The sequence below is a fragment of the Chiloscyllium plagiosum genome, chromosome 23, assembly GCF_004010195.1.
Source record: "Chiloscyllium plagiosum isolate BGI_BamShark_2017 chromosome 23, ASM401019v2, whole genome shotgun sequence".
Classification (NCBI taxonomy): Eukaryota; Metazoa; Chordata; class Chondrichthyes; order Orectolobiformes; family Hemiscylliidae; genus Chiloscyllium; species Chiloscyllium plagiosum.
The window spans coordinates 50948318-50975592 of NC_057732.1; the positions used below are offsets into that span (position 1 = coordinate 50948318).

Below are 27275 nucleotides of genomic sequence, written 5' to 3' on the forward strand. Positions count from 1 at the left end.
TGGAGTTTAATTCAGATAAATGCGAGGTGCTGCATTTTGGGAAAGCAAATCTTAGCAGGACTTATACACTTAATGGTAAGGTCCTAGGGAGTGCTGCTGAACAAAGAGACCTTGGAGTGCAGGTTCATAGCTTCTTGAAAGTGGAGTCACAGGTAGATAGGATAGTGAAGGCGGCATTTGGTATGCTTTCCTTTATTGGTCAGAGTATTGAGTACAAGAGTTGGGAGGTCATGTTGTGGCTGTACAGGACATTGGTTAGGCCACTGTTGGAATATTGTGTGCAATTCTGGTCTCCTTCCTATCGGAAAGATGTTGCGAAACTTGAAAGGGTTCGGAAAAGATTTACAAGGATGTTGCCAGGGTTGGAGAGTCTGAGCTACAGGGAGAGGCAGAACAGGCTAGGGCTGTTTTCCCTGGAGTGTCGGAGGCTGAGGGGTGACCTTATAGAGATTTACAAAATTATGAGGGACATGGATAGGATAAATAGACAAAGTCTTTTCTCTGGGGTCGGGGAATCCAGAATTAGAGGGCATAGGTTTAGGGTGAGAGGGGAAAGATATAAAAGAGACCTAAGAGGCAACTGTTTCACGCAGAGGGTAGTACGTGTATGGAATGAGCTGCTAGAGGAGGTGGTGGAGGCTGGTACAATTGCAACATTTAAGAGGCATTTGGATGGGTATATGAATAGGAAGGGTTTGGAGGGATATGGGCCGGGTGCTGGCAGGTGGGACTAGTTTGGGTTGGGATATCTGGTCGGCATGGACGGGTTGGACTAAAGGGTCTGTTTCCATGCTGTACATCTCTATGACTCTCGAGCACAAAAGGAAGCCATTTGGGCCTATCATATCTATGCTAGCTCGCTATGGAGCAAGCCACACCTTCCTGCCTCCCCATTCAATCCCACAGCCACACAAATTTATTTCCTTTAAGTGTCTACCCAACTTCTTTATAAAATTATTCAAGTCTTATTCCACCACTCTTGCTGCTGAGTACCAGATCATCACCACTTGTGTAAAAACGTTTTCCTTCACATCCTTCCTGCATTTCTTGCCCTTTGTCATCTATACACCTTATCAAAACCTGTCATAACACATATAATTCTAAATGTCCCCATCACGTCTTTTGTGCCAAGAGAACAATTCCAGTTTCTCATACCTCACTTTGTAGTTAAAATTCCCCCAAGCCTGGAGCCATTCTGGTGAAGCCCCTCTTCACCGTAACATTTGTTCCTGAAGTGTAATTACCAGAATTGGATACAATACCTTATTTGTGACACTGGTTTTATAAAAGGTGTTGTGTGGTTGCTTCTGTGGCACTCCTCAACCAAAAGGTGCTCATCTCGTTATAATCTTACATAAACAATGCAAATTACTTGCTTCCTTTTAATGAGATTTTTCCATAGTTGTAGCTCAGAAATCACCAATTGCCATATCTGAACAGTCGGTGCATTACTTTGAGTTCCAAAAGGTATATTTTAACCCAATTTCATAAAAGGAAGTTAAAGTAGTACTAAATAGTGAACAAGACACTGAGCAATTGTTTGTGATGTTTTTAAATTATCTTCAAGAAACTCTTGTGCCAACGTGGGAAAAACATTAGCATGTGGGTTGTCTTCACTGGGCTTTTCAAGCTCAGGTATGGTTTATTCTGGAACAGTCAAGGTCACGTTAGCCATTCTGGAACTTGGTTGCAGAATGCCCAATATTAGCAGATTATTTCAGAGTAGCTTCCATTGTACAGAAAGCTACTCAAGGCTCAGTATAGATCTGGGATTGTGATATTTTTAAAAGGGCCAAGGTAATAACATTGCCACGCAAAACACCATCTCATTAGTGGGCTGGACTCAAGGGTTAAAATGTCCAATTACACTTCCATTAGTAATACAAATTAGAAAAAGCATTTGAACATTGAATTTGCTATGTACAAAATGCAACAAAGGGAACCTGGTACTAAAAAATAAAAAAATTCATTTGACTTTAACTTTAGTTCAGTTGGCAGACTCAGTGTTCAATCCCACTCCAGGACATGAGCCCAGGTTAACTGTTCAATACAGCACTGTCTGATCTGCTGAATTTCAGATGACAGGTCTGGCCTTCCTTCTCAAGTGTATGGAAAAGATCCCACAACACCATTTCAATGAAGAGCAATGGAGTTATCTACAGTGTTTCTGGCCAACATTTATCTATCAATCAACTTCATAAAAATATACTCTTTGATCAGTATTACACTGCTATTTGTGGGAGCTTACAGAGTGCAAACTGATGGTTAGGTTCCCAAATTACAACAGCGGCCGCGCTTCAAAAGCAATTGACTGTAAAGTTGTTAGTGAATTATGCCAGGGTCAGCAATGGACATGGACTGTTAGACCAACCAGTCCACACTGATCACGTTCCCAAACTAAACTAGTCTTACCTGCCTGCACTTGGCTTGTATCCAGCAAACTTTTCCTCTTCATGAACTGATCCAAATATTTTTTAAACATTTTAACTGTACCTGCATCCACCACTTTCTGACAGTTCATTCCACACACAAAAAAATACTCTCTGCATTAAAATGTTGCCCTCATGTCCTTTTTAAATCTTTCTCCTCTCACCTTAAAAATGTTGTTTAGTTTTGAATTCCCCCACCCTAGAACTTATCTATGCCCTTTGATTTTATAAACCACAATAAGGTCACTCCTCAACCTTCTACTCTCCAGTGAAAAAAGTCCCAGACTTTCCAGTCTATTTTTATATCTCAAACCCTCTATTCCTGGCAACATCATGGTAAATCTTTTCTGAACGCTCTCCAGTTTTCTATTATGCTTCCCATTACAGGAATTAGTTGCGAGAAAGATATACATGTTTGAACGTTTTCACCTTTTTAAAAAAGTCTAATTTTACAGATATACAGGTTATTATTTTAATACCTCTAAAACCTTTCTAAAGTGCTTCAACTGAACTAATTTCATTTGTGCACGAAACCATGTTACTGGCAAGTGAAATAAATTATTTCACGCTATCAGATTAATGACCAGTTACATCTACTTTCACTGGGCTGGATCAAAGAATACTGACAGGTCACAGCGCTCTTCAACTTGTGCAATGGGAACTCAGCATCAGAGCTCATACCTCCAACAACACTCCACAGCATTGAAATATCAACACAAAGAGGGCAAGCTTCAGGGGATGCTAAGAGGACAGTAACTTAGTTACAGTCAAATGTAAAAGGGATGTGCCCACAGAAACATTTCTTTCCAATTATGATAATTTGGTGTCATACTGCTGTAAGATTCTTAAGTTTCATAGGTCGTTGAACCAAGTCTTGCAATGAGAAATAGGCCTCAAAAATAATTTGTCAGTACACTCCAAAGGAAGTAACTTGAGAAACTCTCATGAATTATTTCTTTCCAGGGAATTTTCACGATGAGTATCTGAAGAGGAAACTAATAGAACACCTTTCAAATTCGCCTGTTTGCTCGATTAAAAAATGCATAACTTCGAGGATGATTTAACAATTACAGAAGAACCTCAATTATCTGGCATTCGAATATCCAAATATCGGATTATCTGGCAAGATCGCATGGTCTGGTGCTCAGCTATACTATGTTATTCGGCATTCAATTATCCGGAATTCAATTAACCGAACGAAATATCCCCACCTATGTCCTTCAGACAATCAAGGTTCCCTCTATTTATGACGTTTTTAAGCTAAAGCTCCTATATGACATGAAAATAATGTGATGTTCAACAAGCCCTATTTGACATTAGGAAATGTCATTCATTCCAGTCTAACAGCCATTTAAGATAATGGTAGTTTTAACAATTAATAGAAATCATACCTCTTCTTCATGTTCATTCATTTCACTTTCATTCCCAGACTGTTCCTCTGTTTCTGCTCCACCCTCTTCCTCCTCATCATCGTCATCATCATCCTGATTTTCTTCCCCTTCCCCCAGACCAGATAATTTGTCCGACTTGGAATCTTTCCCATCAATTACAAGACCTATGAAAGAAACCCGAACTTAATTTAAAAATAAATTCAGATGAAGCAAAACTTTAATTTTACAAACTAGATACAGGTAGACAATCCTTTATTCAAAATCCAAAAAGCTCCGAAATCCAAAGGCTTTTTGTGAAGATTCTCGCTCATTAACAATGTTGTTTGGCATGCAAACAGTTAACCCAACTCCATACCCACTCAATGCGTATCACTCAGATGCAACATGTGGGGGCGTGTGCCAGTACTGGCAGTCCTCAATTCTGTTTCAAGGCCCGTTTTACTCTCAGTGCGTCTGCCGTCTGGCAAGATTTTTAAAAATTTCACCAAACTGTCACTTAGAAATCACAGAATCCCCACGGTGTGGAAACAGGCCAACAGGCCCAACAATTCCACACCGACCCAGAGCCATCCCGCTACCTAACACCGTATTTCCTGTGGCCAGTGTACCTAACCTACAATTTACTGGACATGATGGGCAATTTAGCATGGTCGATCCACCTAACGTGCACATCTTTGGACTGTGGGAGGAAACTGAAGCACCCAACAGAAACCCACAGACATGGGCAAAACATGCAAATTCCACAAAGACAGTGGTCCCAAGGCTGGAATTGAACCTGGGTCCCTGGCACTGAGGCAGCTGTACTAACCACAGATACAAGGTCAGAACTACAGAAAGAGTCAATTCCAGTTGATCCCTCATCAACTATGGTGGTATCAAATCACACCTTATATAGGCATATCTACGAAGTCGCAAGATTAGCCTCAGTAGAAATTCGAAAAATTCTAAATTCTGAAAACCAGCTGGTATCGAGCATTTTGGATAAAAGATTGGTGCACCAGAATTAGGTTTACATGCACCAAGGATCATCTAAAATTTCCTACAATTGTATACAAATGCAATTACTTTGCCAAAAGGTTTCCTTAAATTCCCTCCAGTGGACTACCACAAACCTCACGCTTTAGTTCACTTTCATTCCTAGATCTGTGTGCCCCCCTAATACCATGCTGAAAGGAGCAAGCAGGTGTTCTGCCGATGTCAATTCTCCCAACTAACCACTAGTTCAATGGAAACTGACTCACTTGACAGTTCTGTCTTTTTCATGACATGCTTAATTACAACAACACCCTAGATTCTTTACAGTACAGCTTTTTACAAAATAGATGCCACCTGCAGTTTATCACTCCCAAATCAGGATCCACAAATTAAATTTACAATACACACAAAGCTTGGGAAAACAAAAGCTATGAATGATGTCTTACCATGTTACATTAAAATATAAATAAACACAGAGTAAAGATGCAGCACTGATGCCAGGAGAATAAAGGAACAGTATTACATACGCTAAAACCTAGGTCAATGACAAAAGCCCCTCAGTGAGGAACAGAAATGTCAGTTCAACATTACACACGTTTGTACTGGTGTAAAGCTTGGAGCTAGATAAATACATATACATATCTTCATTTTCATTACTGTTAGGGTCACTGGTTCCATCAGCACAAATGGGGCACACAATAGAGAAAATGAGACAACAGCATAGCGAAAGATCAAATGGATTTTGCAGAAAAAAAACACAAACACACCATTTACCCATTCAGCCTGCTCCACTATTCAATAACATCTTGGATGAGTCAGTCCCACTTACAATTACCAATCTCCTGACACCGTACATCATTTCAATAGTTCTGGCCCTAGCCATCTGCTCTTCAGTGGTCACCAACCATTCTACACCTCCATCCCTCACCAGGACTGCCTGAGGACTCTGTTTCTTCCCTGAATGTTGGTCCAAATAGTCCACATGCACCACTCTCCTCAGCCTGGTTGAGCTTGCTCATTCATTAAATGATGATTCTGTTCACCACTCTCATTTCTTCTCAAGGGAACTTCATGTGTGCCTGTGTGGATCCTAGCTACACAAGTTGTTTAAAGGCGAAAGTGGAACATTCCTTGTTCTAGACCTATTCAGGACCCTTCCCACAACATTTTTTCCAGGACACCAATGACTGTAACCATGCCACTTATTTTGATCTCAAGTGGAAAAATTAGTCCATTTTGTTTCTAGTTTCTACCTTTTTTTCAATTTCATCTAGTCCATCTCCAAATCTCCCCTTGCCAGCCAAGAGCACGAATCCAGAATATTCCTGAATAAGTATCTACTCTATCAAGTCCCCCCAACATCTTACAGACCCTTGGCTACACATTAGGAATAGACTAATGGATTAAATAAATAACTTGTAGGAATGGATACTTCTGATTTATGTTACATCAAGATATAAATAAGTTGATGTTTGGTGCACATGGTTAATCATTGTGGTTATCAATATTGAAACATGCTGAACTTCACATATCCTAAGTCATTCCAGTGGTTCACTCTTCACAATTTAAATGCAAAAAGTATTTCAAGCACGCTGCAGCACCTACTCTACACGGAGGAAAGGGGATCACCTTGAAAAATGTCAAATTTAATTCCAGATAAGTAAGGGAGAATTGTTGAGAAGATCAGGAAGTTCGCTCACTACAAACAGCAGCAGTTATATTTCAAGCCATTTAATGTCCTGCATCATGTTGTTAGCCCAAGGTGAGAGAATTTGATAAAGGCAAGAATGAGTAAGAGAGAATGTTTGTTGTGCAGCTTAAATGGAAACACACATCTCCTACCAATGCTTTGGATCAAAAGATCTACACTGCTGACATATCTTCTGTGCACTCCTTGTTTGTTGCCTCTCAGGAGCAGCACACTTTGGGTTCTTCCAGAGTGATCCACTGGGTCAGCAGTTTATAAACGGGAGATTTTTAAAAAAGGTCATGAAAGTCAGTTTATTAAACTTTCCAATACAGTTGTAAGTCTGATAGGAAAAGGTAGGTTTCTGGTAAACCCGGATTGACATGCAGTGGCATCATTGGAACTGTATTCCTGATGAAGGGCTTTTGCCCGAAACGTCGATTTTGCCTGTCTTCGGATGCTGCCTGAATTGCTGTGCTCTTCCAGCACCACTGATCCAGAATCTGGTTTCCAGCATCTGCAGTCATTGTTTTTACCTCATTGGAACTGTGACAATCTGAGCAGTGTGCATGGCCCTGACAGCTGTGCTGATAACAACAGTCAAAAAGAAAATGCATGAGCACTGGTAATCTGAAGAAAAGCCAAAGCACAAAGCTCTCACTAAATTAAACCATAATCAATCATTAATTATCTTGCTTTGTTTTCATTGCACATCTGTTTTGAACACAACTCAAACTTATGTTTTTTTTTTAAAAAGGATCACTAGAAATTGTAAAGTACCTAAAACACCACATTTCTGCAATGTACTCAAGACAGAGATGCAATCTTGACAACAAGAACAAAATGAAGTCCACCAACGTGCTTGCGTAAAAAAAAAATCGACCATGTTCCTGTGACAATAATGCTTTTGATAAAGGAGAAAATATCAAAGATAAACGTCACGTTTCAAAAAGGAGCTTGTTTAACAGTTCACATGGCCAAGGCTGAAGGTCTCAAATTAAGCCATGTATGCCTCAGCTTTTAAAACAAAAATGAAATAGGGATCTTTTTGTTTGAAGATCAAGTTTCAAAGAAATTAAAGGACTGCAGTCCATTAATGTGCAGCCTGATTGAAAATGCATGCTTAGAAAACATGTCAGCCAGTTTAATTTAAGAAGTCCCGTTAATAGAGGTAAAATGGATATAAGCATTTAATCATTAATTATATTTGTAATAACTCATTATATTGCAATATCACAAGGGTGATTAGTTAAGACAATGTAAGACTGAACAATAATGTGATCAGTTGAAGGTTAAAAGAGGACTTGCATCACAAAAAAATGTCAAGAATGAAAACTTTATTCTTTGTGACCCAATAAATTATATTTTAACAACCCTCTTTTCAAAACTCCCTTATGTAGTTTACAAGTACATAGCAACAAAAGGTTGAAAAATAAGGCAATCACTCAAGTCTTTGCTCAGCAGCAGCAGCATGTTAAGTCAAAGTTCAAGCCCAACTCAGACCTCAAGTACACAAGGTGTTGATGCTCAGTGACTGAGGGAGTACCTTATGCAGTTCAGAGAGCTGTGACAGGCGTGATAGGCTGAACAGTCCTCTTTTATGTTATAAGGTATGAATTCATTGTAGCATGGACTGACAGCAAAATAACTTCCACTACCTAGAGAGAACACAGATTTTGGCCAGGGGGCGGGGGCTATGTCCTGCAAATAAAAAGAACACAATGGTAGAGCAGGCAGTGCTATTTCAAAATTGGGAGCCAGCCTAGTTTTATTTGACTAGACTTCATCGAAAGATCTGGGTAATGTTCTGTGGACCTAGATTTTGAATCACATTCATGGCAGACACTGAAATCTGAATTCAATAAAAATCTGGAATTAAGGGTCTAATGATGATCATGAAACCATTGTTGATTGTCAGAAAAACATATCTGGTTCATTGATGTCCTTACCAAGGCTGGCCTACTTTGGACACCAAGCCTAGTGATGTGGCTGACTCTTAACTGTCCTCTGGGCAATTAGGGATAGACAAATAGATATTGGTCTAGCTAGTGACATCCATATCCCATGAATTAATTTTTTTTTTTAAAACTGTGAGAAAGTAGAGGGAGTTGTAATAGGATTCCAATAATAAGATACTTGACTGGTGTATGCTTCATGCCACTGGTTACTTAAATGGCAAAATGTTTAGTTCTTGAGCACTGAGGTTCCTCATCTTTATCAACAGCAAACAAAACCCAAGTCATTTTTGTCGTCTTGGACACCTCAATTATACTTTACCATTTCGAGTACCGTTCACATATCACTCCTAGTCCATGCATCACAATCTTGAGAAACTCCCTGTACAAGTCTTCTGGCAGCAAGAAATCATCGCCTGACTAAATCGGATAGGTGTGAGTTTTCCTTCCATCAGTGGGATTCGGATTAGGATTATTAATAGGCGAATAGTTAACTCTAAGACCAGTGCAATTTAGTGGTGCCTCAGAGGTTAAATTGCCCTGCATCCTCAGCTACCCAGCAAAACTTACCATCTCTGTTAGTGGCCTCCTGGAAGTGGGCCCCACACAGAAGGATCAGTATTGGGCAGAGGCTGAGCAGGCAGGAAGTTGGGGAGGGGGGGGCGTTGTGTGTGGCAACCACTGAGAGCCACCCTCTATCCTTGCTCCCATTCCCCTCTCCTGGCCTCTCAATCCCGTGAATCTCATCCTGCCCTCCCTCATCTGTGACCTGGAGTCACTTCCCAAACAGCAGCCTTGGATGGTTGCAGTACCATCAGCAGCTCCCAATCCCACTCTTTTGTAAGCAGGAGACACTGCCAGCTTCTGTCTAAGCAGCAGCTCTGATAGAAGAACTTCCACCACTTAGGATCTCAATTGTAGGGTAGGCCTGACAATAACCATTAAGTCTTGAAGGGTATTTGTTTCAGGCAGGCCTCATCATGGAGTTAATGGTAATTCCTCACCAGTTCTCCAATCAGTAGCAAGACTCCCAGCCAGCCTGACAATACCAGTCACTGCAAACAATTGGGAGATTCACGAAGATAACCAGATTGACTGCAAGGAACCACATTTTCGTGTGTATGTGCATGCAGGAGGCTTGAAATAACAGTGTTGAGATTTTGGCTAGCATCTTGTGCCACTTCACTACAGAAATGGTCTGTTTTTCACCTTTAGAAAGGTAAAGCTGCAAACTGTTGATTTAGTCATGGACCTAGTGTTAACTTTTATTGCTTCAGATTTGGTCTGAAAATGAAACATACACCATGGAATTAGTCAGGGCAGAACCTACTCATATGTTAGGAGTTTAAGCAGGCAAAAAATTTAGTTTATCGAATATGGATTTGAATTGATTTCAGAGCTTAAGCTTTCAATATTAAAAGCAAGTCTTGTAGCTTTTCAATCTACCACCTGGGCAGGTGGGAAACATATAGTTACCACTGTTTGGCAAAGCCTTTTGAATGTTTTGATATTCCCATTTCATGTCTTACAACATTTTATATATTCTAGCTTTAACATACATGGGTGGCTCACATGACGGGAAAGATCCTCGTCTACAGCCATCACATGAAGAGTCAAAGCCCCAAAATCAAGATGCAGGATTGGAACAATCATGTGAGTACAATTTGATAACTTTTTAGTTATATTAGGTTTTATTACATGAGAAAAACATATTGTTGCATAAATATCATAATCATGGAAGAGCAATGAATAAGATTTTTGAAGACTATATGGTTATTGCAAAAGCAAGGAGCCTTCTGTTCTTATTTCAAATGTTCATAAAACCTATCGATTAATATGAATTTACTGATTCAAAGTAATAACAACTTCTCCAAATGTAATCAATGATTTTTCTTTTCAGAAATGCACCAGAAGTTACATTCATTAAACTCCAAATTCAAAGGCAGAAAATAACAATCATGAGGAAATGCCAAGAAATCGGAAGTAATATACAATTTTACAGTTCTGTATCAAAATATTTTAGGCCATTGTTAATGCTACGAATGCCCTCAAAAATATGAAACATAATTAGACTATTCCCTATGTCTGCTGCTAGTTGTTCTGCCTAATCTGACAGAGCAACAATGAGTGAGCTCCCAAAACCAATGGCTTTAAGAATTAATATCACGTCATTATATTTAAAACTTTCCTCAAAAGTTAATTGAAAAACATCAGCTATTTGGATTAACGAGCTAGATATTTGGTAAATTATTAGACAAATCTATTACCTCAAATAAAATCCTGTATCTCTCAGAATAAAATGTACAATGTAAGAAGAAAGATTCTAAGAGAAAATTTAATCTTGAGGTTCAGAAACACAGGTTTTGCTAATTATTATGGTATTGCAATCCATGAATAGTTGTGAAATTTCTGGTCTAATTTCACTTAAGCATCCCATTATAAACAGGAATGTCAAGCTGGAGAGGAGGAACTATTTTACTGAAATATAATTTCTCCAAACATGGTCAGATAGTTTCATCAATGCCTGTTTCCTGAAATAATTTTCCTCAGCCTAAAAGTGCCTGGAATGCAAGGCTTTTCTTTTGTAAATTGCTACTGATGTGAAAAGTAGCAATAAACATGTTCCACAAATTTCTTTCTTTTTAAAGGTAAAGCAATCACTCCTGTATCTAAAATTAATAATAAAAGGAGTGCATTCCAAAGCAAAACTTCAAAAAAAAAACTGATCAAATTACGTTATCAGTAACATAAATTACCAAAATGTAATCTCATATCACAAGAATTTGAAAAATTCTTTTTGCTGTACCATAATCCTGGATGCAATACTGGATAGAAACAGGCTTGCCAATTTGTTGTTAACAGAAGACATTCCACCCAATGAGACATTCCATCTCCACCCTCGCTAAATCCATGAAACAAAGAACAAGAGCCCTTTCAAACCTACACTGTCAGCATTTATGGAAGTGTCAAAATTAACAAAGACGTACAAAAACTGTACTGCCAGGTCACTCAGCATAATGTTAGCTTGCTAAACTTCCAAGTCGGAGAAATTCAAAGATGCATAAATAAATTTCTCCTGCTAAACACCAACACACATCCATCCGTGCCAGAATATTCAGTGGCGGCTTTATTAGCCAGAAATAATCATCAAGGTGATATCTTGAGATGTTCAGACAATAGCAGAACTGTAACTCAGCTTTATAATGGAATTGTTGCTGGATTTGGAACAACATAGGTCAGCGAGCAGACAAGTGCAATGGAGTTTTGAATGAGCTTTCATTTTGGACGATGGAAAGGAGGCCACAAGTGCGTTGGAATGCTTAAGCTGAGAGTTAACATAAAAGATTAAGCGAGGAAAACCAGAAGGTACTGAAATGGTTTTAAAATGCATTGTTGCTCCAGATTAGTAAGCAGAAAGTGGTGTGACAGAAGTACAGGTAACAGAAATGGAATAATTATGGAATAGTACCACAATGAAGGTAGCTATGTAGCTTATCAAGTCAGTGTTAGCTCTTTCAGATAGAAATTCATTAAATCCCACTCCACTATACAAAAAAAAAGCTGCTGATGCTGGAGATCTGAAACAAACAAAAACAGAAATTGCTGGAGAAACTCAGCAGGTCTAGTACTGTGGAGAGAAAACAACATTAATGTTTCGAGTCCAGTGGCCCTTCTTCAGAACTCAAGTACTACTTCTCCTTTTTGCCTGACATTGTTGCATCTTTTTATCCTTCAAATATTTATACAACTTCTTTTTGAGGGCCACTATTAAATCTGTATCACTGCATTCCAAATCTTAATCATTTGTTGTGTAAAAAAGCTTCTCCACTAATCACTTCCGATTCTTTAGCGACTCAATCCTCTTTCATCCACCCTTCATCCACTGGAAACAGTCTATTCCTACTTACTTTACACAAGTGCTTCATTATTTTAAACATCTCTTATTAAGCTTCTTCTACTCCAAGGAGAACAACCCCAGATTTTCACAACGTCATTACAGATGGTACCTCCACACATAATGGCAGGGCTAAACAGGAGAAAGGATTCTTTTCCAGGTCACTTATTAGCATCTGCTTTACTTTCATGCACTTCCTGATAACTGCTGCAGACAAAGAGCACTAGTTTGCTTGGCAAATGCTTTTAAGGGACAGTGTCTCTGCGGATTTCTTTTCTAACCAGAGATTTACTTCATTAATATGTAAAGATTATGCAAGAAATCAAAACTATTTCATCAGAAACTAGATGATATGCGAGAAGAAAATTTGCTTCTTCATTTTGTGTTTATAAACATACACGCAAAGTCATGTTTTGAGGAAATTAAAACAGAAAATGCCGGAGAAACAGAATTAACATTTAGTCCAGTATGACTCTTCTTCAGAATGATATAAGTGGAACTGTTCCTTACCTAGTTTAATCAAGAACTCGCGTTCGAGTTCCTGAACCTGTTTTATGGCCTCTTCAAGGGAGCCACAGAATTTCATCTTTGGTCGAAGCAGCTCAAGTATGTCACTAATCATATAGTCGACATCAATAGGGAAAGGGTGATCTTTCGTCCACACATCTAAACTCTTCTTCCACCAGATATAACGCTGCAAATGGCATAAGAATCTAATTTGTTAGCATGTAAAGAATCTATGTAGTGATAATTTCAAAAAAAGTTTTAATTAATTTAAAAAAGAAACTAACAACAGAAGAAATAAACAAAATTTCTCAGATTATAACCACTAGAGGACATGTTATTTTATATTTAGTACTTTGGAATAAAAAGGACTAATTAATAATCTTGTTGTTAAAGGACTTTAGGTACTTCACATGATTTGACAGTGGGATACTTCATTCTAAGGCAAGGGTATTAAATTTGAATGAAGGTAAATTATAAAAGTTTCAGGCACAAATTGGCCGAGGTGGACTGGGAAACACATTATAAAGCATGACTGCACATTGGCAATGAACATACTTTAAAGATCAGTTACACGGTTTACATCCTTAGAATTTTGAGGTGCAAAACTCAAAAACAGTCAGCCAACCTTAGGGAACAAAGAAAAGGATTGTATGAGATTAAAAGAAAAGGCTTATGAAGTTGCAAAAAGTAGCAATAAATTCATACAATTTAGAGATTTTTAAGAATACAGCCAAGGAGGACCAAGAAAATGATAAGGAAAGGGACAGTAAAATATGAAGCGAATATGGTACTATTTTAAGAACAAAGTGTTCTCTGTGTTCTAACTCTTTCCATTTAAAGCCAAAGGCAGAGATCTACAGATCACTATCTCGTTGCTATGTGTCGAATCTTGTTATGCAGAGTTATTCACTTATGCAGTAGAAACTGCAAATTATAGTGCATGCAGATACTTTTGGTTGTTTCCGAGATATGATCAGGTGAATAGATGCAAAGATATATAGTCTTTCTTTGACAAGACCAGTTCTCTGCCACTTACAAGAATATGCCAAAACAGACACCATTAAATGTATGCCTATCAGTTCCTATTCATGCTCTCCATGTTAAGATATACAATTACAGTTAACTTGTCAAATCCCAATTATTTTTCATGTCATTGTCTTTATTAACGCAAACAAGATATTACGAAGAAACCAGATCTTTATTTTGTCTAACCCGATTAGCAGCTTTCTTGTTAATTTGAAAACATGCAGCTTTTAAAACATTTTCAAGGTTTCTTTTAATCATTCGACTGAAAAATCCATTTAAGCTGAACCAATCTTTTTCACAAGAAAATAAAACTAAAAGACAATTAGAAATGGGAGATAAAAAGAACTAAAACTATCCTAGTCATTATTACTTTCTATTGCTTATCATTTTAGTTCTCCACTTTGCTCCCATTCAGATTATCTCTCCATGGCCTGATACAGCATTCCAAATAAACTAACACAGGGCTAACACCACATCTTTTGTATTGATACTCAGTGGCCTTTGGACTCCTTGCTGAGTTCAATAACTTCAGAAGTGTATTACATAGCCTGCACTTTGCACAAAGTTTTAATCGGCTGCTAGCAGCCTGGATGACTAGAAGTGTAACCAGTCTGATTAGCTTGAAGAGGGTCGGCATTGCATCCCGAGGTTCAATTATGTGGACACGATATTTTTCGGCATACTCATCCCGCAGCTTAATAAAGTGCAGCCTAAAATGGAATGGGTGATCACCAGTCAGATAGGTTTTCAGGAAAGCCCCAAAGTGGATCTCACACAAGAACAGTTTTTCTGTGTTGGAAAATTATGCCAGAGATGGTTCTTCTAAAAAGTGTATCCACAGCTCATCTGCACAAGGTGGAAAAAAAAAGACAGGAAGGGCAATAGTGGTAGGAGACTCCACAGTAAGGAATACAAACAGGAGTTTCTATGTTTTACCAGAACATCGAATGAGCTGGAACATTTCAGCTATGAAGATAGACTTGATGGACTGGATTTATTTTCTTGACACAATTCAGGTATACAAAATTAAGGAGCAGGGGTGGGTGCACAGGAAGAAACTTTCCCTTTAGCAAAGGGCTCAATAACCAGGGAAAACAGATTTAAGGCAAGGGACAGTTGGCTTAGAGGGGATTTGAGGGAGAAAATTTCACCCAGATAGTGGAGGTACCTGGAATAGGTGGAAAAAGCAGGAACCATCAACATTTAAAGAGTATTTAGATGAACACTTGAAATACTAGAGAATATTAGGCTGTCGAACAAATACTGGAAAGTATGACAGGTAGCTGTTTGATGAGAGGCACAACATGATGGCCTGAAGAGCTTTTTTGCCATGGTGTAAACCTTTACAAGATCATTATTTTTACCTCCATTGTGCTGTGTTTTTGCTTATATTTTTGCTTTGTTTCTTCCTTTATCCTTCAAGCCAGAACCAGATAGTTGGTATGAACTAATATTTCACATTGTCCATAAACCTAGTTTATGTTAGCCATTCCTTCTCTCTTTATCATGAAATCTTTTGTCATTTAATCTCTCCTGCTCTCCACCCTATCACAGAACCGTCCTTTTGCTCTTCCTGCTTCTTACCGCTGGCTTAAAACCTTGAATTTCCAACTTTCTTCAGCTTTGATGCAAGGTCACTGACCTGTAAATGAACTCTGTTCCCTGCCAGATGCTACTTTCCAACATCTTGCTTTATTTCAGAGTTCCAGCATCTACAACATTTTGCTTTTGCAAAATTCTCTCCTCCCATGCAACGACATTATGTTTGCATTCTTAACGCAGTGTGGAGGGACACAAAATAGACATACGTTCCTTTTGATTGCTAAATTGCAATCAGAGACCTAATGGGTAACAGCTAGAAAGACATCCTATTCAAATAAAATTCTTGCATAATTCGAGGTTTTGTAGTAACCAGATTTTTGTTTTTTTGTATCCTTGCCCCCAATTGCATTGTTGAGTCATTCAAAAATACAATGTTGAATTTCTCCTGGCTTTGCTGACAGTGGAGAAAATGGTCAACAATTTAGTTGCTATTTTTGTAAAACGCTTAGAGCTATTATGGCACATCCCCTGCAGCAAATCAACATAATCCACTGACCTCAATTAAAGTGTCAGCAATACTGAATCCAGAATTGTTATTCAGATCAAGGATCAATTGCTGCTCTCCTCCCAAGTGCTTTTGCAAGGCATTTTCGATGGCTACCTTTTCATTCTAGTTAACCCCTTTATTGGATGATGCAGTCACACAGTAACCATATCCTTTGTATTTTTCTCAGGTTTTTTTTAAGAAAGGTAAGATAGAACAAATTTCAAAGATTGTATGCATACGTGTTATTGGATATTTTATCTTGGAATCTATAAATAAGACATATGCAGTTTATTATGATAAACACATTTACCATACTCCAAAATGGAATCATAAATACAGTACAATTCTGCACTCTTTGCCCAGTGCAGTATAGAAAATATTCAGTCCTTGTTCCAAAGCAGCCAGTTGATCTTTTACAGAAACATCACCAATCATCAGTTTAGTATTGGCAATATTTTTCTTTAGTGCTTGATGCTATTCAGGGTTTGTTCAGCTGGTTCCCCTATTGGTTCAATAATGGGATTTGGTGAAGTAGTGGTAATGTCACTGGACTAGGAGTCCACAAACCCAGGCTAATGTTCTGAGGGCATTAATTTGAATACCCTCATGATAGATGGTGAAATTTGAATTCAGTAAAAAAAACCCTGCCCTAATGGCAACTATGTAGCCACTGTCCATTTTGAAAAAAAATCTGTCTGGTTCATAATATCTGGGAGGGAATGAAATGTACTGTCAGGCTTACGTGTGACCCAGACACACAAAACCTCAATTGCTCTGTGGGTAATTAGGAACAGGCAATAAATGCTGGCTTTGCCGGTGACACTACATCCCCTTGGAAAAAAAAGTTCCTTTGCAGTATTTGTTTCAGCATCCTTTGAAACAGCAGTATGTTGTAACTTCAGACCACCATCAATAGCCTTATCTAACACCCTACAGGCATCTATTGAACAGAATTTGAATTCCTGTTCACGCACGTTAAGTTTGAGTTTGCCATTCTTTAAAATACACGAGGCACAGTTCTTCATAATGTGAATTAATATCAAAAGACATGTCCAAGGTTTCTCCTATTTTGTGATAACTTAGTGGATCCTTTATCAAGAGCAACATAACACCTAATTTTAAATCAGTCCCTCTTCCATTACCAAGCAAAGACTTGAACCCTGTCCTAGCCTCTAACTCAGGCCATAATATCTCCATCTGTCCCATCAACACATGTACCCTATTCTTTCCCAGCAGTCGCTATTTTAAAAACAATTGAAAAAATACCTCATCTCTACACCATAGATTTGAGTGCAACAGTTCAACCGTAATTATTTTATCCTAGAGGTTTGATAACGGATAACATTAAAAGCATTAAAACACGTTTTTAAAAAGGTCGCATCAAACAGATTGAACCTTGAATTAGCAACTTCTATCCCCTGTGAATATTTTTAGGCTCTCTGCAGAGTCTCATGCACTCCATGATCTTAATCAACATTTCCAAACCTGACACCTCACCATCAACGTCAACAAAATGAAATAACTGATCAATGACTTCAGGAAGCGGAGTGGCGGGCACACCCCTGTCTGTATTAATGGTTCTGGAGGTGGAGATGGTAGAATGTCAAGTTCCTGGGAGTGAAGATCACCAACCATCTGTCCTGGTCCAACTATGTCAACACAATAGTCAAGAAAGCATAAAAAAGGGCTCTACTCCCTCAGGAGGCTAAGGAAATTTGTTCTGCCCATAAGGACCCTTACCAATTTTGTAGATGCACCATAAAAAGTATCCTGCCTGGGTGAATCACAGCGTGGTATGGCAACTGCTCTATCCAAGACCACAAGAATCTAGAGGAGAAAGTGAGGTCTGCAGATGCTGGAGATCAGAGATGGAAATGTGTTGCTGGAAAAGCGCAGCAGGTCAGGCAGCATCTAGGGAACAGTAGAATCGACGTTTCGGGCATTAGCCCTTCTTCAGGAAAGGCTAATGCCCGAAACGTCGATTCTACTGTTCCCTAGATGCTGCCTGACCTGCTGCGCTTTTCCAGCAACACATTTCCATCACAAGAATCTAGAGAGCTGTGAACACAGCCCATCATGCAAACAACCTTTCATCCACAGACTCCATCTTTATTTCCACTGCCTTGGGAAAGCAACCAACATAATTAAAGACTCCTCCCACCCCGGTTATACTGTCTTCCCCCCCCTCCCCATCTTCCGTCAGGGAGAAGATATAAAAGTTTGAATACATGTTACAAACAGATTGAAGACCAGCTTCTTCTCCACTGTCAGACTTTTGACTGGTCCTCTCAAGTGTTAGTTCTATTCCATCTACAACATTTCTGCAGCTGTGACACTGCATTCTGCACTCTCTCCTGCTACACTGATGGACTTTGTATGGTACAACTACCTGTATAGCCGACAAAACAACTGTGCCTTGGTACATGTGACAATAAATCAAACTCAAACCCTTGTCCAGCTGACACTCTGGGCCTTTGCTCCCTAAACCTGTTCTGTCTAGTTGAGATGGGGACCCAGCTCCATTATGTAGTCACCAATCTGAATAGCCTGTCATTAAAGCTTTGTGAAATCTTTTGCACGCAGCTCCAGGGCTTGCCAGAGTGTAACTCGACCAAACTTGCCCAATCACAGATTCCTCCCCCCCGGGCTGTTTCTTCAATCACAGGTGCTTTCACTTGAGCAGTTGAAACTGCAGGAGAGGAGAGACTGGTGATTGGAGAAGTTGAAGCAAAGGGGATGTGTGAGAGAGAGAGAGAGAGAGAGAGAGAGAGACTGGTGATTGGCAGTGCAGCTCCACACAGAATCTTATTTCTCTCAATTACAGAGGAGATCTTTACCTGATTGGTAATCCTGTGGTGACATTTTAAGAGGTCATAAGGGAATGGTGGGGAAGAATATGCTGTCTTTTTTTTAAAAAAAGGTTTGATCCAGATATTATACATACACACTACTGCTAGTTTTAAGCAAAGCTTGTGAAAGGACAGCTTCAAAATAATTGAAAATTACCTGAAAATATACAAGAAAACAGTCCAACTTCCGTTTGCTGGAACCTCTGTCAAAGTACTGCCCACAAGTGTCCAGCAGTGTACAAACTAGTCGAATACGGAATAAATGCTCTGGTGGATCCAGAGGTGTCGCACTGCCATCAGCGCTTACACCAAATGTAATAAAGGAATACAAAATTCGGAAGATGACTGCAGATTCCACCATCCTGTAATTGTACAATTCCCCAAGGAACTTAACACTGCTAATACGCCTCTGGTTGAACTTGGGTTGATTGACCTGAAAAGCAAAAGGCAGCTAGTCATTACAAGACGACATCAGTGAAACCCACAGATAGAGGCAGCAGTGAATGACATACCTGGAGTCTTTTCAACTTTAGTTTGGTCAATTTTAATTTCAATTTAATCAGCACCACTGGATGTAAGAGTAATAAATGCTTTTTAAAAAGGGTTTTTGAAGATGTAACGAGCAAAACGGATAAAGAGGGACCAACAGGTGTCCGGCAGTTGGATTTTCAAAAGGTATTTGATAAAGTCCCACATTACAAATGTCACTGCACAAAATAAGAGCTCATGATGTTAGGGGAAACATATGAGCAAAGATAGAGTGCTGACTAACTAAAGGGAAGCCAGGACAAATGGGCCATTTTCAAGTTGGTAAACTGTAACTATTGGAGTGGAAGAGGGATCAGTGCTGGAGCCTCTACTACTAGTAATCTGTATTAGCAGCTTGTGTGCAAGGACTGAGAGCATTACAAATTTGCTAATGATACAGCAAGAAGTGGACAGGCAGGTTGCCAGAACACAGTCTGCAGTGACATGTAAAATAACAAATTGGGCAGCACAGTGGCTCAGTGGTTACCGGGGACTTGAGTTCAATTCCACCCTCAGGCAACTGTCTGTGCAGAGTTTGCACATTCTCATTTCTCCCTATGTCCAAAAATGCATAGGTTAGGTGAATTAGCCTTGGGAAACGCCTGGTTATAGATATGGCAGGGGTGGGTTTGGGTGAAATGCTCTTCTGAGAGTCGATGTAGACTCGATGGGCCAAGTGGCCTGCTTACACACTGTGGTGATTCTATGATTAAATGCGTGGGCAAAAAAAAATGGCAAATGGAATATAATTTGGGAAAATATGTTAACCACTTTGGTACAATGATTAAAAATAGATTTAAATTAAGGAACCACAGAGGACCTGGGTGTCATTGCAAACGAGTCACAAAGTTGTACACAACTATAATGTGTAGTTAGGAAAGCAACGAGGACATTGGCCTTTATGCTGATATGTGTTTGGTGAGGGTTTTGTGGTAGTGGTGGAGGGTGATGACTATGGAGAGTACATGAGGTTTGGATCAGCTTCTGATTGCTTCCGATGCTGAGTCAATATAATTAAACACAGCTTGAAGTTTTTAGAGAAATTGTGGCATCTGCAGGACCATACCCCAGTATTTATCAGCACATTATGGAGAGAGAGATCCAAAGAATATGACTATTTGCACCAAAGTTCCCCATACGTCATTATAAATAGTTATACTTAATTAGGACAACCATTATGCTTCTTACAAAACAAACAGTTTTTCTAAGCATCAATTTTGCAGGCAGCTATGTTTCATATCTTTTAATTGTTTAATATTTCTGCTAAAATAATATCACCTCCATTCCCAGACGGATGTCTTCCAGCACTCCATCCACAACGTGAATTCCCACATCTTCTTGGTATGGCACTAAACCCGCCAATAGGTTAGCAACACAGTGAATACTGTTATATTTGACATTCCAGATGTTGATCATGCAATTAATAACATATTCCTTCACCTCTGGATCATGCCATGCCAATTTCCGCATCTGTCTCAACACCTGCAATACGAAAGTTGTCAATTTTAAAGAAAAAATGCACATTGCATATCAACAGTCAGATTGGGATTGAATTGTGAAATAGAAACAAAATATTCAAAGTAGAGTCATTATTTGTAGATGTAAAATTGCTTTGACTTTGTTCAGTTGTGTCATAAGCATTGACCATACCATAATGGGGCGCCTTTGTCATTTTTCCTCCATGGTCTTAGAATATCATATCTCTCCACACGAATTTGTGTGATATCACCTCATTCTAAAATCCTTAACTCAAGTTAACCATTAGATGTATCAGTGATTTGCTGAAAAAGGAACAGACTAAATTGTTATGGCTTTCTCCTTTTCACCAGAAAACCAACTGTATCAAAAACAGCATTCTGCTATAACAAAGGTTAAAATCAAGAATACCCCATGTAGAGAGCAATAGGTACAACTACATCCTACAGTTCCATAACATATGACACCAGTACGCTCTGCCCCTCAGCCACAGATCAAGTTTCATTTAAAGTTTGAAAACAGTGCACAGAGTATTTAATGCCAAAAATGAAAAGGACAGCAGTTCAAAAAATTCAGATTCAGAAGTGTAATAATGATCGACAAGTAACTGCCAGGCTTCCTGAGAAAGGGTCAGATGGGAGAAAAAGACAAAAATGGAAGAATATTATTCTTCCCAGAATTTAACTTTTGGTTACTGTGACAAGTGTAAAGTATTTTGAGAGCTGACCTACACATTTGCAGACAGCAAATCAGCTTAAAAACAGTATAATTGTTCCATGGTACAAAAGCAAAAGGATGAATTGTACTGTTTCTAATTAATGATTTGATTTCATTAACAAAGTGACCACGGTTTAATTACCCAAGTTAACATAGTCTATTGTATTCAGATACAGATCATTTTACTATAATGTGTTTTTCATTAATGTGAATTGATAAATTGGGGACACTGTTTATAGCACAAACTTTTCAGGTGTGTGTGGGTTATAACGTGATTCTGGTCCTATTAGTTTAAACGGTGCTGCTTTCATGTGATTTTCTTACAACACAGGATTGCATGAGAGTGGAACTGCTGCGTTACAGCAGAACTAACTATCTAAATTTAGAGAATGCAGCACTTGCTCTGGAGCACAGATCTCAAGGGGTGATGCTCAGAAGAATTTTCAACATGAAGATAAGAATATTAAAAATCAAAGTGTCAGTAGAACACAGAGCCAATATCAATTAATGAGCACAGGGATGATAATTGAAAGTGACAGCTACAAATTATAGAACATGTTTTGGATAAACTCAAGTCAACGGAGTGTGGAGGATTGAAACACTACCAGTGGAATAACAGAAGACAACAAACAATATAACAATGTCAGGCATATTACTGGAGTCAACACAGAATAAATTTGCATTCTTAAAAATTATTCGTTCATTCTTCGGATCGAAACAAAGTCAACATCTATTGCCAGCCCAGAATCGCCCTTGCAAAGGTGGTCATGAACCATCTACTTTAACCACCATAGGCAATGCTGTTAAGGAACTTCCACACTATTGTTTTATGGGGAGTTCTGAGACTTTGACCCAGAAAAGGAGGAGGAATAGTGGTGGGTGTCCAAATCAGGATGGTACAATGAGTAGGGCATAATAAAGGTGATGCTGGCACCATACTTTTGGGTGGTAAACGTTGCAGGTTTAGAAATTGCTGCTGAAGAGGTCTCAGCAAGTTTTTGCAGTGCACTTGGTTAGTTGGAGCACACCGTAGTCCACGTAGCATTAGTGAGGGCCGGCAGGGGTTGGGGGGGGGGTGAATGTTTAAGATAGTGGATAGGATGTTGATCAAACAAATTGTTTTGATGAACCTCAAGTATTATTAGCCTCATTCACATAAAGGCAAGTATAAATATTCCATCGTACTCTTGACTTGTGCCATATGGGTGGCAGACACATTTTGGGGAGTAGGGAAGTGAGTCTTTCTCAAAACCACTTCCAGCCTTTGAGTTCCTATTGTAGTCGTGTGTGTGGCAGATCCAATTCAGTATTGACCCCCACAATGTTAATGGTAGGAGACCTGATGATGGCAACACCATTGAGTGCTTCAGGAAATGCTCAGATTCTGTCATGTTGAAAATAGTAATTACTTGGATACTGGCTGGAACAAATGTTTCTTGCCAGCTATTAATCAAAGCTTGATTATTGTCCTGTTCTTGTTGGTTGTAATTCAGACTTCTTCCTTATGTGATAAATTGCAAATGGAACAAAATATCATGGAATCACCAGCAAACATTCCCACTTCTGTCTCTACATTACATGAGAAGTAATACACGAAGCAGCTGAAGATGACTGGGTCAATGGCACTTTCCCAAGGAGCTGCAGTGATGTGCTGTGGTTAAACAAATTGGCCTCCCAGCAGCCAGGCCATCTTTATTTGTGCTAGGTATGCATTTTTGCAAACCTGCTTTTGGGAAATAAATACGGTTAATGGAGTAAATCATTAACTTTAATTAATCAACTAGTAGTTACCTTTTCAGTCGTGACCTTGGACAAGTCCTTGTAAAGAAGTTTGCGGATATATTCTTGAAGGGGAGGGCGCTTCTTCCTCACTGTTTTCTCGACAGGGGGCGGATTACAGTAATAGTATGCATTTTCCACCATTGTAACATAACGAGCATCTAAATGCATTGCTTGTTTCTTGCGCATCATTTGCTCCTAAAGAGATTGCATTAAAAGTGCTCAGCATTATTGCTGCAAACAGCAAATCTTATTAAGGAATAAAGAATGACTTGAAGACATGTTTAGAGTAGAGTTCTGAAAAAGCACAGCAGGTCAGGCAGCATTCGAGGAGAAGGAGAATTGACATTTTGGGCAAAAGCCCTTCTCTTTTGCCTGAAACGTCGATTCTTCTGCTCCTCGGATGCTGCCTGACCTGCTGTGCTTTCCCAGTACCACACTCTCGACTCTAATCTCCAGCATCTGCAGTCCTTACTCTTGCCTTGAAGACATGTTTAACTATACCATGAGTGCAAATGAGTATTTATGGTAGTAAACAGTGTCATGATTGAAAGTGGAGCCTATCCTTTCATCTCGGTGCAGCATGGTGGCTCAGTGGTTGGCACTGCTGCCTCACAGTGGGACCCTGGTTCAATTCCTGCCTCAGGAGACTGCGTGTGGAGTTTGCACATTCTCCCAGTGTCTGCATGGGTTTCCTCCCACAATCCAAAGATGTGCAGGTCAGGTGAATTGGCCATGCTAAATTGCCCATAGTGTTAGATGCATTAGTCAGAGGGAAATATAGGGTAGGGGAATGGGCCTGGGTGGGTTTCTCTTCAGAGGGTTGGTGTGGACTTGTTGGGCCGAGTGGCCTGTTTCCATACTGTTGGGAATCTAACCTAATCTCTGTAATTTGGGCTGACATCCACTTTCGATTAATCAAGCTTTACGTCTGGCTGGTGGAAGAAACTCTAAATGTACCTTTCAAATATTAGGAAGTGGCAGAGTAGAAAACAAATTTCCTGTGTGTAGCCATGCCTGATGCTTACACTGAGAACAAAAGCTGGCAAAAGATTATATTTCCAAATCAAACATTTTTGATCTCAAATTGAAAAATTTACCAATATCCAGAATGTTCAATATAGAAGTTGAATGCAAGTTTAAATTACCAACCCTCACATATAGAATAGAGCTTATTGTGGAAAACAACAAAGAAGAATTTTTTTCAAGAAATATACATTCTATTTTAAAAATACCCTCATTTTGACAGTAAACATATTTTGAGAATTTGTGTGAACAGGATTAGTTACTCAAACCAAAATGCAAAGTAAGCACTTCTAACACCTCAAAAGAATACACAGGATTTGAGCATCATCTTACCATAAAACCCACTTCTTTAAACTTGAGAGCAATTTACAACATACAAATAGAACCATAAAAGCTTGGACATAGACAGCTTTAAAAAAAACCCCATAAATTCATTCACCATCGTCAACACAGCCAGTTACAAAAGTAGTGATCAAACCACAAACTCACTTGAAGACAGTTCAAAGACGGACTTAAATATGTAGAGTAAAATGTAACCTGTGCATTCCACAGAAAATAAGGGTCAGCAAAAGCATGTTGCTGATTTGTATTCTCAGATCTTACCAAAAGAACACTTGTCCTCAAATGGGAATCAGGTGACCGGAAAAGAAAACGACCAGTTGTCTCCAGGAGTGTGCAGGCCATTTCAATATGGTGGTGGGAAAAATCAGCCAAGAGCATCTATTCATTGTAGAGAATAAAGAACATGGATCTTTTCTCTCATCAAGTGAAGAGTCTTTGATTTAGTTTATTGCATTATTGTATAAAAATAATAAACTGTTGCATTTATGAAATTACCACTCCAAACATTTAAATAAGAAAGATGAGGGGGAACTAGGGAATTATAGACTAACTTAGCTTAACTGTTGTCAAAAAGTTACTAGAGTTTATAATTATGGATAGAGAGAATGAACAGTAGAGAAATCTGCATTTGATCAGAGAAACTTAGCATGGATTTGTAATCAGTAACTTATTCCTCGTTGACTTACAAAGTCAAAGAGTTTCACAATACAGAAAGAGGTCCTTTGGTCAGTGGCATCTGCACTAGTTATCAAGCATCTATCAAATCTATTTAAAAATGACATGAACGAATACAGAGAATAGATTCTATAGGCAGAGAACTACAAATCAAGGAAGGAGGAGCTATGCAATACCTTGAATCATGTCTTGAATACTGAGAGAAACTCAGAGCGCTACACTTCAGAAGGTTAGCAGCACTAAAGGAGCATAAATCATTGACTTACTAGAGTGATATCTGAACTGTAATAGTTAAGTTTCAAGACGGATTATGCAAACTAGTGTTGAATTCTTTGGAATTCAGTCAGTTGAAGGGTGATTTGACTGAATTTTTTTAAGATGTTAAGATACAGACAGGGTAAGTAGAACAACTATTTTCATTGGTTGGAGAGTTTAGGTTTGGAGAGGGGGGATTGTCTAACAAGCTTCAGGAGCAAAATTGTGAAACACTTCTCAAATGTAAGAGGCAGTTGATGTTTAGAACACTCTTCTGCAAATGGCAATCAATTGTTCATTTCTATCTGAAACTAGATTTTTGTTAACCAAAAATTCAAGGTTTAGAGCAAAAATTGCAAATTAATCACAAGCTGAGTTTCCAACAATTAAGATTCTTGTACACAGCAGAGCATGAGTTATAATTTCTTTTCACTTTGCAGTATTTGATCTCTTGTGTGTCACAAAATTTTGACCTTACTACCCATGTCAGTGCTAGGACAAAGTAACCTTAAGATAATAGATTCCACTTGACACTATTATATAAACAAGATGATAAGCTCAGAAACGGTTCATTATTCTATCAAAGTTTAGTTCAACTGAAGATCACACAGATGGATAACATATGGATACAATCATTCCAGACTGACCTTTAGACAATGAAGTGAGTCGTTCTTCAAGAACATTTTAAACTTTGTTAATTCTCCGATGAACCGTACAGTTTTGTTTTTAGTTTCAATATTGATCTGATCCTTCTTCCTGACCTAAAGTGCATTACGAAACATGTGTTGAACTATATATGAATATTAATGACCCTCAGGCACTTACAATACTATTGTTATACTATACTAACAAAGGTAATCTGTATTTTATGGTCCAGTCCATTACATACTGAATACTATTACAATATATGCTCTTACCTCACAAGAGCAAAATTAATTTGAAACAAACAGTTCTTTTGTACCAAATAGTTATAGAAGAATGCAAAGCAGTATTCTCCCCAAAAAAATCTAAAACCTACATGGAATCTGAAGTCTCCTTTTAACATGGCACAAAGGTCTTCTGCCACATCCGTCATACATGGATATAAAGTGCCAACCAAACGGGCATAAAATGGAAGTAAGTCCAACCTAAAGGGGGTAGGAAGTTGTTAAATAATTAACTGAAATGAGGCATTCTATATACCAGGAACAGACTATTAATGCTAAATACTATAAGATTTTCTTTAAAAATACATTTCTTGTTCTTAAACTATTATTTGAAACATTCAACATTAATAAAACATATGAAGAGTTTAGAGCACAATTAAACTTGACTTGAAACCAGATGACCTGATCATTCAACAAATGCACAGACTGTAAATATGTTTAGATTAACTAAAAAAAAATGACTGATTTAACAAGGCAGTCAAAACAAAAATCACACCTTGATTATCAGTTCAACGGTAATCTTAGTTGTTAACTCTAGTTTGTCTCTTTAATTAAAAAACAATTCTTTTTGGTATAAATTCAAAAGATGAAGGAGGTCTATGTTGAGACCATGTCAGATGTGGGATGTCTAGACCCAACTCAAAAAAAATCCTATAAGTAACAGCACCCTTATCCCAAAGGTCAAAATGACTCAATTCCCTCTTAGTTAGATCTTTTGTCTACAGCTTCACTCCACAGCTAATTTACT

At 38.6% G+C, this 27275-nt stretch overlaps 1 protein-coding gene across 4 annotated transcripts in view; it reads right to left on the reverse strand.

The window, feature by feature from the left end:
• Positions 1 to 27275, reverse strand: part of upf2 (UPF2 regulator of nonsense mediated mRNA decay) — a 99698-nt gene that overhangs the window by 36771 nt on the left and 35652 nt on the right. For all 4 annotated transcript variants that reach the window (XM_043714146.1, XM_043714148.1, XM_043714145.1 and 1 more), the window contains 8 exons: positions 26620 to 26728; positions 26249 to 26362; positions 24933 to 25049; positions 23316 to 23501; positions 20610 to 20813; positions 18961 to 19236; positions 12843 to 13026; positions 3821 to 3984 (listed from right to left, as the gene is read on the reverse strand). In XM_043714146.1, the coding sequence (XP_043570081.1) occupies positions 3821 to 3984; positions 12843 to 13026; positions 18961 to 19236; positions 20610 to 20813; positions 23316 to 23501; positions 24933 to 25049; positions 26249 to 26362; positions 26620 to 26728 (1354 nt within the window). The remainder of the gene's footprint in view (positions 1 to 3820; positions 3985 to 12842; positions 13027 to 18960; positions 19237 to 20609; positions 20814 to 23315; positions 23502 to 24932; positions 25050 to 26248; positions 26363 to 26619; positions 26729 to 27275) is intronic.